General features: G+C 33.3%; 2 protein-coding genes across 2 annotated transcripts; both read left to right on the plus strand.

The window, feature by feature from the left end:
- The first annotated feature begins 52 nt into the window (after positions 1 to 52).
- LOC125829413 (uncharacterized) lies at positions 53 to 5,988 on the plus strand. Its single transcript, XM_049508635.1, is given in 4 exon segments — positions 53 to 3,111; positions 3,170 to 3,705; positions 4,840 to 5,356; positions 5,444 to 5,988. Coding segments are annotated over 4 exon segments (2,742 nt in total). The 5' UTR covers positions 53 to 1,967.
- Positions 5,989 to 8,380: 2,392 nt separating this feature from the next.
- LOC125829412 (NAD(P)H-quinone oxidoreductase chain 4, chloroplastic-like) lies at positions 8,381 to 9,748 on the plus strand. Its single transcript, XM_049508633.1, has one exon. It carries the CDS (start codon positions 8,412 to 8,414, stop codon positions 9,561 to 9,563), a length of 1,152 nt encoding a protein of 383 aa, XP_049364590.1. The 5' UTR covers positions 8,381 to 8,411; the 3' UTR covers positions 9,564 to 9,748.
- Positions 9,749 to 10,401: the final 653 nt, after the last annotated feature.

The following is a 10,401-nucleotide window of genomic DNA, read 5'->3' on the forward strand; positions in this document are numbered from 1 at the left end:
AGAAAAAACTCAAAAAAATTCGAAAAAAGTCTTTTTTGATTGGATGGAATGAATGAAAAAATATTTAATCGTCCCATATTGAATCTGGAATTTTGGTTCTTCCCAGAATTTGTACTACTTTATAATGTCTATAAAATAAAACCGTGGATTATACCAAGCAAATTCCTTCTTTTTAATTTGAATACAAATGAAAATGTTATTCAAAATAAAAACCAAAAACAAAACTTTTTTCTACCATCAAATAAAAAAATAAAGAATCGAAGTCAAGAAACAAAAGAACCCCCAAGTCAAAGAGAGCGTGGATCAGATATAGAAAACAAAGGAAATCTGAGCCCTGTTTTTTCAAAACATCAAACCGATCTTGAAAAAGATTACGTGGAATCAGACACAAAAAAGGGTCAAAATAAAAAACAATACAAAAGCAACACGGAAGCAGAACTAGATTTGTTCTTGAAACGTTATTTGCTTTTTCAATTGAGATGGAACGATGCTTTGAATAAAAGAATGCTCGAAAATATCAAGGTATATTGTCTCCTGCTTCGACTGATAAATCCAACCAAAATTACTATATCGTCAATTCAAAGGAGAGAAATGAGTTTGGATATAATGCTGATTCAGGCAAATTTACCTCTTACAGACTTGATGAAGAAGGGGGTATTGATTATCGAACCTATTCGGTTGTCTGTAAAACATAATGGACAATTTATTATGTATCAAACCATAGGTATTTCATTGGTTCATAAAAGTAAACACCAAACTAATCAAAGATACCGAGAACAAAGATATGTTGATAAAAAGAATTTTGACGAATTCATTCTGCAACCTCAAACTCAAAGAATAAATACAGAAAAAACTCATTTTGATTTGCTTGTTCCTGAAAATATTTTATGGTCTAGACGTCGTAGAGAATTGAGAATTCGAAGTTTTTTTAATTCTTTGAATTGGAATGTCGTCGATAGAAATTCAGTATTTTGCAACGAAACCAATGTAAAAAACTGGAGTCAATTTTTGGGTGAACGGAAACCCCTTTATAAAGATAAAAATAAATTAATTAAATTTAAGTTCTTTCTTTGGCCTAATTATCGATTAGAAGATTTAGCTTGTATGAATCGTTATTGGTTTGATACCAATAATGGTAGCCGTTTCAGTATCTTAAGGATACATATGTATCCACGATTGAAAATTAATTGATAGTACTATATACCCTGTCTCGTATAGAGTATCTGAAAGCAAACAAATGCAAACATGCCTTGTTTTACATCTCATTCGAATCTAATTCGAGTAGACAATACTAAATCAATAAAATAAGGTATTGATTAGATCTAGAAATGAATCAACAGAATCTTCTTCATTTTAGGATTTTAGGTTTCAATTATTCGCTTTTGTGACTGAAAAAAACGTACCTACCACCTTTTTGGATTCCTATCTGAATCAAATTTGAAATTTGATTAATTTATTGGAATTGCTAAAATTAGAGGTTCATAAAGAAATTAAGTCTATATACCACGTTCAAATTACTGGCATTATTATTACTGATCAATAAAATTCTAAAAAATCCATATCTGTAAAATAAAGAAAGGGGAAATTCATTTATGGTAAAAAATTCTGTCATTTCAGTTATTTTTCAAAAAGAAAAGAAAGGATCTGTTGAATTTCAAGTATTCAATTTCACCAATAAGATACGGAGACTTACTTCACATTTAGAATTGCACAAAAAAGACTATTTATCTCAGAGAGGTTTGAAGAAAATTTTGGGAAAACGTCAACGACTGCTAGCTTATTTGGCAAAAAAAAATAGAGTACGTTATAAAGAATTAATTAATCAGTTGGACATTCGAGAGACAAAAACTCGTTAATTTGATTAATTTGAAGAGTTATTTCATTTTCACTTATATGTTTCGATTAAATTTTGATGAACTTCTTTTCACTTTCAGTAATTCATGGAAGAATGAATCGTTAAAAAACTTATGACTGCACCAACTACAAGAAAAGACCTCATGATAGTCAATATGGGGCCTCAGCACCCATCAATGCACGGTGTTCTTCGACTCATCGTTACTCTAGATGGTGAAGATGTTGTCGACTGCGAACCAATATTGGGTTATTTACATAGAGGGATGGAGAAAATTGCGGAAAACCGAACAATTATACAATATTTGCCTTATGTAACACGTTGGGATTATTTAGCTACTATGTTCACAGAAGCAATAACCATAAATGGACCCGAACAATTAGGCAATATTCAAGTACCTAAAAGGGCTAGCTATATCAGAGTCATTATGTTGGAGTTGAGTCGGATAGCTTCTCATTTGTTATGGCTCGGTCCTTTTATGGCGGATATTGGTGCACAGACCCCTTTCTTCTATATTTTTCGAGAAAGAGAATTGATATATGACCTATTCGAAGCTGCCACCGGTATGCGAATGATGCATAATTATTTTCGTATTGGAGGAGTGGCTGCCGATCTACCCTATGGCTGGATAGATAAATGTTTGGATTTTTGCGATTATTTTTTAACAGGGGTTGCTGAGTATCAAAAACTTATTACCCGGAATCCTATTTTTTTAGAACGAGTTGAAGGCGTAGGCATTATTGGGAGAGACGAGGCAGTAAATTGGGGTTTATCGGGACCAATGCTACGAGCTTCCGGAATAGAATGGGATCTTCGTAAAGTTGATCATTATGAGTCTTACGACGAATTTGATTGGCAGGTTCAATGGCAACGAGAAGGGGATTCATTAGCTCGTTATTTAGTACGAATCGGTGAAATGACAGAATCCATAAAGATTATTCAACAGGCTCTAGAAGGAATTCCAGGAGGGCCTTACGAAAATTTAGAAATGCGACGTTTTGACAGATTAAAAGATCCTGAATGGAATGATTTTGAATATCGGTTTATTAGTAAAAAGCCTTCTCCAACTTTTGAATTGTCGAAACAAGAACTTTATGTGAGAGTTGAAGCCCCAAAAGGAGAATTGGGGATTTTTCTGATAGGAGACCAGAGCGTTTTTCCTTGGAGATGGAAAATTCGCCCACCAGGTTTTATCAATTTGCAAATTCTTCCTCAGTTAGTTAAAAGAATGAAATTGGCTGATATTATGACAATACTAGGTAGCATAGATATCATTATGGGAGAAGTTGATCGTTGAAATGATAATTGATACAACAGAAATAGAGACTATCAATTCTTTTTCCAAATTGGAATCCTTAAAAGAAGTCTATGGGATCATATGGATGCTTGTCCCTATTGTGACTCTTGTATTAGGAATCACAATAGGTGTACTAGTAATTGTTTGGTTAGAAAGAGAAATATCTGCAGGAATACAACAACGTATCGGGCCTGAATATGCCGGCCCTTTAGGAATTCTTCAAGCTCTAGCAGATGGGACAAAACTACTTTTGAAAGAGAACCTTATTCCATCTACAGGAGATACTCGTTTATTCAGTATTGGGCCATCCATAGCAGTAATATCTATCTTTCTAAGTTATTCAGTAATTCCTTTTGGTGATCACCTTGTTCTAGCCGATCTTAGTATTGGTGTTTTTTTTTGGATTGCCATTTCAAGTATTGCTCCCGTTGGACTTCTTATGTCGGGGTATGGATCAAATAATAAATATTCCTTTTTAGGTGGTCTACGGGCAGCTGCTCAATCAATTAGTTATGAAATACCATTAGCTCTATGTGTGTTATCAATATCTCTACGTGTGATTCGGTGAGACCTAAAATTTATCAAAATTCTTTTCTTTCTAGAAACAAGGATAAAAAGATTTGATTGACTATATATATTTTTATTTTTCTTCAGCATTTGAGTTGATAAACTAAACCAGATAGTTATATGAGTGAAAGAAAACGGCTTCTAAATTTGCAGTAAAAAAGTTGAGTCTCATTTCCTATGTACAAGAATCAAATGGTGAAAAAAGTAAACATAAGCAAGAGAGATTGTTTACCCCAAGATTCATGAATTGTCATGATAGCTTGAAGCGGGTTCAAAAGACCAACTCTATGGATTTTTTACTGTCTATTACCATAGATGGATTTCCACAACGGGAGGTTTTTGAAACAAAAAATGAGTGGATGGTTAGGAAGACCAAGATACACAAAGGATTAGTAATTGAGATTATGTAAGTTATCCAAGAGGATATTTCTGTACATAAAAGGAATTCAAATTGGGGCTTTACATTCGTAGAAATGATCAAGAAGTACTCCCCATGATTCTGATCCAGAGTATGTTCCTATCCACTGAGTAAGTAACTAACTATCAAGAACGAAGTAATCTTTTACTTTGGTTAAAGGCCCTTTTTCTGAGAAAGGAGAATAGGAATGAAATAAAAAAATCGAAATAGAAAGAAAAGAATCTAATTGCAAAAGCAAAAAGGAGGGATGTCTTTTTTTTTTCTTCCTTTTTTCTTTTTTTGTTTTTATTCTTTCTTTCCTATAATTCAATTTTGATTTCTATTTAGAGAGATAAAATTTTTGTCATGATTCATGAACTAATGTACTCTCTAATTTTTTTCGTAATTGAAAATTCGAGGTTGAAATGTATATGTGATATTGCTATAAAGCACATTTTTTTATTTAATGATAAGGTTATTAATCAACAAAGAAAAATTAAAATTCTTAAAAGATGAGATAAATTCAGAAGCACTTATTTATTAGTTTTAAATATAGCAGACAGAATTCCATTGGTCTAATTTGGGACCTTAGGATAGATTTTGACTCTATCTGACAAACATATCAAGATAAAGAATAGGAAAGGGCCCTTAGGTTTATTTGTGACCTCTGAGGAGCCGTATGAGGTGAAAATCTCACGTACGGTTCTGGAATAGCGATGGGCACAGTGATGTTATCATCGACTATGATTATCTAACAGTTCAAGTACAGTTGATATAGTGGAAGCGCAGTCAAAATATGGTTTTTGGGGGTGGAATTTGTGGCGTCAACCCATCGGGTTTATCGTTTTTCTAATTTCTTCTCTCGCCGAGTGTGAAAGATTACCTTTTGATTTACCAGAAGCAGAAGAAGAATTAGTAGCAGGGTATCAAACCGAATATTCAGGTATCAAATTTGGTTTATTTTACATTGCTTCATATCTGAATCTACTAGTTTCTTCATTATTTGTAACAGTTCTTTACTTGGGAGGTTGGAATCTTTCTATTCCGTACATATTTGTTCCTGAGCTATTTGGCATAAATAAAGGGGGTAAAGTCTTTGGAACACTAATTGGTATCTTTATCACATTAGCCAAAACTTATTTGTTTTTGTTCATTCCTATTGCAACAAGATGGACTTTACCGAGGCTGAGAATGGACCAACTATTAAATCTTGGGTGGAAATTTCTTTTACCGATTTCTCTAGGTAATCTATTATTGACAACCTCGTCCCAACTTCTTTCACTGTAAAAGACCACAATATCCTAGATTCACGACTTGTCTCAAACAAGAGAAAGAAACAAGCATAAAATCTTTTTTATAGATATTCAACATATGCTCCCTATGATAACTGAATTCATAAATTATGGTCAACAAACAATACGAGCCGCCAGATACATCGGCCAAGGTTTCATGATTACCCTGTCCCACGCAAATCGTTTACCTGTAACTATTCAATACCCCTACGAAAAATTGATCACATCGGAACGTTTCCGAGGCCGAATACACTTTGAATTTGATAAATGCATTGCTTGTGAAGTATGTGTGCGTGTATGTCCTATAGATTTACCCGTTGTTGATTGGAAGTTGGAAACTGATATTCGAAAGAAACGATTGCTTAATTACAGTATTGATTTTGGAATCTGTATATTTTGTGGTAATTGCGTTGAGTATTGCCCAACAAATTGTTTATCAATGACCGAAGAATATGAACTTTCTACTTATGATCGTCACGAATTGAATTATAATCAAATCGCTTTGGGTCGCTTACCAATGTCAGTAATTGATGATTACACAATTCGAACAATTTCGAATTTACCTCAAATAAACAATGAATAAACCCTTAATTCGATTCAAAAAAATTACGAATTACGAAGGCTTAGTTCGGATCTAAAACAATGAGATTTTTGCTTGGGCAATTCAAACTAGTGGTTGCTTAATGAGACTCCTAGCTTAATTTAGATTGAAAACAAAACCGATTTCAATATTATATATTATAATAGTAATGGTTTCAAAGTAGATAAATGATATCAAAAATAGATAGGTTTAAACTACTCTTTCGACGAATAAAGAATGGATAGTGGTCCAATAAAATAAAAGCATCTACGTCAATTCATACCCATTAGACTTTCATTCAATTAACAATTTCAAAGTATCATAAAAAATAGAAAAACTTCTTTTTTCCTGGTCAGGTCAATAAAGTCATGAAATTCTTCGTTTTTGATTTTTTATAAAAAATGGATTTATCTGAACCAATACATGATTTTCTTTTAGTCTTTCTAGGATCGGGTCTTATATTAGGGGGTCTAGGAGTGGTATTACTTCCCAATCCAATTTATTCGGCCTTTTCCTTGGGATTGGTTCTTATTTGTACATCGTTATTCTATATTCTATCTAACTCCTATTTTGTAGCTGCTGCGCAGCTACTTATTTACGTAGGAGCTATAAATGTTTTAATCATTTTTGCTGTGATGTTCATGAATGGCTCAGAATATTACAAGGATTTTCATCTTTGGACCGTAGGAGATGGAATTACTTCGATGGTTTGTATAAGTCTTTTTATTTCACTAATTACTACTATTTCAGATACGTCATGGTACGGGATTATTTGGACTACAAGATCAAACCAGATTATAGAGCAAGATTTTCTAAGTAATAGTCAACAAATTGGAATTCATTTATCAACAGATTTTTTTCTCCCATTTGAACTTATTTCCATAATCCTTTTAGTTGCTTTAATAGGTGCAATTGCTGTAGCTCGTCAATAAAAAATTTCTATTAAAACTTGGAATTCAAATAAAATTTTGTTCTGTCTTATCACATTAATTTTCCTTGAATTCTATTTGAATTCTAGCTGGATAAATAGAAAGACTTTAGGTCAATCTAGTACCAATCTATTTCTTTGTTCCATACTTGTTATATACTAGTCAATGAAATTAGTTGAATTGTTGTTCATATTGAAAGGAGTCGAGATTGATAAGGAGTTGTTTAATGATTCTCGAACATGTACTTGTTTTGAGTGCCTATTTATTTTCTATCGGTATCTATGGATTGATCACAAGTCGAAATATGGTTAGAGCCCTTATGTGTCTTGAACTTATATTGAATGCGGTTAATATAAATTTTGTAACATTTTCTGATTTTTTTGATAATCGTCAATTAAAGGGAGACATTTTCTCAATTTTTGTTATAGCTATTGCAGCCGCTGAAGCAGCCATTGGCCTGGCTATTGTTTCATCAATTTACCGTAACAGAAAATCAACTCGTATCAACCAATCAAATTTGTTGAATAATTAATATTAATCATCTAGATTCTAATATTGAGAAATCAATTTTAATTAGCATGTTTACTACGTAAAGTATGATCTTGTTTGCAAAACATAAGAAATCAAAGTATTTTGGCCTCTCTCATATCTCATAAACCAATCCAGAAAGGGGTTGATTAGAAAATCATGATAACTCATTGATTCATCTGGTATCTAAATATATGATTCGTTTCTAAGTTTACTAGATCGAAAATTTATAACATTCAAAAACGTATAGACCCAATGTCACATTCAGTAAAGATTTATGATACGTGTATAGGATGTACTCAATGTGTCCGAGCCTGCCCCACTGATGTATTAGAAATGATACCTTGGGACGGTTGTAAGGCTAAACAAATTGCTTCTGCTCCACGAACAGAGGACTGTGTTGGTTGTAAGAGATGTGAATCCGCCTGTCCAACAGATTTCTTGAGTGTCCGAGTTTATTTATGGCATGAAACAACTCGCAGTATGGGTCTAGCTTATTGATACGTTCGAGAAAACTCTACTTGAATCCATTTAATTTTTTTACCGACAAACCTGTGCTCGAAAATAAAAATATTTTGAGCACGGGTTTTTTTGGTCCAAGTGTATCTTGTCTTTACTACGAATTATTTTCCTTGGTTAACAATAATTGTCGTTTTTCCGATATTTGCGGGTTCTTTAATTTTCTTTCTTCCCCATAAAGGAAATAGGGTAATTAGGTGGTATACGATATGTATATGTATTTTAGAACTCCTTCTAACAACTTATGCATTTTGTTATCATTTCCAATCGGATGATCCATTAATCCAACTAGTAGAGGATTATAAATGGATCGATTTTTTTGATTTCCATTGGAGATTAGGAATAGATGGACTTTCTATAGGACCCATTTTATTAACAGGATTTATCACTACTTTAGCGACTTTAGCGGCTTGGCCAGTTACTCGAGATTCTAGATTATTCCATTTTCTCATGTTAGCAATGTACAGTGGTCAAATTGGATCATTTTCGTCTCGGGACCTTTTACTTTTTTTCATCATGTGGGAGTTAGAATTAATTCCTGTTTATCTACTTCTAGCCATGTGGGGAGGAAAGAAACGTCTGTACTCAGCTACAAAATTTATTTTGTACACGGCGGGGGGTTCTGTTTTTCTCTTAATGGGAGTTTTGGGTGTTGCTTTATATGGTTCTAATGAACCAACATTAAATTTTGAAACATCAGTTAATCAGTCATATCCTGTGGTTTTAGAAATAATCTTCTATATTGGATTTTTTATTGCTTTTGCTGTCAAATCGCCCATTATCCCCCTACACACATGGTTACCAGATACCCATGGAGAAGCACATTACAGTACTTGTATGCTTCTAGCCGGAATCTTATTAAAAATGGGAGCGTATGGATTAATTCGAATCAATATGGAATTATTACCTCATGCCCATTCTATATTTTCTCCTTGGTTGATGATAATAGGTACAATACAAATAATCTATGCAGCTTCAACATCTCTTGGCCAACGGAATTTAAAAAAAAGAATAGCCTATTCCTCTGTCTCCCATATGGGTTTCATAATTATAGGAATTAGTTCTCTAACCGATACGGGACTTAATGGAGCCCTTTTACAAATAATCTCTCATGGATTTATTGGTGCTGCACTTTTTTTCTTGGCGGGAACGACTTATGATAGAATCCGCCTTGTTTATCTTGACGAAATGGGCGGAATAGCTATTCCAATGCCAAAAATGTTCACGATGTTCAGTAGCTTTTCGATGGCTTCCCTTGCATTACCAGGTATGAGTGGTTTTGTTGCCGAATTGATAGTATTTTTTGGAATAATTACCGGCCAAAAATATCTTTTAATTCCAAAACTACTAATTACTTTTGTAATGGCAATTGGAATTATATTAACTCCTATTTATTCATTATCTATGCCACGCCAGATGTTCTATGGATACAAGCTATTTAACGCCCCGAAGGATTCTTTTTTTGATTCTGGACCGCGAGAGTTATTTCTTTCGATCTCCATCTTTTTACCCGTAATAGGTATTGGTATATACCCCGATTTCGTTCTTTCATTAGCAGTTGACAAGGTCGAAGTTATTCTATCTAATTTTTTTTATAGATAATTGGATGACTGAAATAAAAAAACCTATGTTTGTTTTTAAAAACATTCTTGGACAATGAAAAAAAGAAGACTTTTTTTCTTCTCTTAACTTAAGAATTAAGTAAAAACAATGAAATTGAACTACATATGGTAGAAAACCGTGTGAATCATCAATACAATATTTGATTCACACGGTCCGCATGCTGGTTCATACAATGCGTCGCCCGCTCTTGTATTTGTAATAACTTGTCTTGAATTCAATTAAATGTTGATGGAAAAGAACCATAACTATGTAACCCTATTCCTAATAGATTGACCCCAAAATAGCATATCCAAATTATAAGAAAACCTATAGACGCTACAATTGCAGAATTTGGACCCCGCAAATTTCTATTTGTTCGAGTATGTAAATAAATTGCAAATACGATCCAAGTAATAAATGCCCAAGTTTCTTTTGGATCCCAATTCCAATAGGACCCCCACGCTTCATTAGCCCATACCGCTCCCGAAAGGATTCCTATGGTTAAAAAAGTAAATCCTAAACTAATAACCCGATAACTCCAATAATCCAATTGTTGAATCAATTGGGACCTGTAATAATTTTGAGCACAAAAAAACGAAGTATTTTCGACAACATTTTCACCCAAGAAAAATGACTCGTTTAAAAAACCATTGCTCTTATAAAAAAGCTTTCTGTTTTTTCGAAATGTAATCACTAGAAGTGCTACTGATAATAACGATCCACATAAAAGGGCTGCATAGCCCAATATCATCATACTTACGTGCATTATTAACCACTCAGATTGAAGAGCAGGTACTAATATTCCAGATTGGTGTATTTCAGTTAAAATACCTGAAAT

The sequence above is a fragment of the Solanum verrucosum genome, unplaced genomic scaffold (assembly GCF_900185275.1).
Source record: "Solanum verrucosum unplaced genomic scaffold, falcon-dt-bn FXZP01000393.1, whole genome shotgun sequence".
Classification (NCBI taxonomy): Eukaryota; Viridiplantae; Streptophyta; class Magnoliopsida; order Solanales; family Solanaceae; genus Solanum; species Solanum verrucosum.

What these genes read in the sequence shown, in the direction of transcription:
- LOC125829412 (XM_049508633.1), top strand. Translation starts at nt 8,412, where the DNA reads ATGTTAGCAATGTACAGTGGTCAAATTGGATCATTTTCGTCTCGGGAC.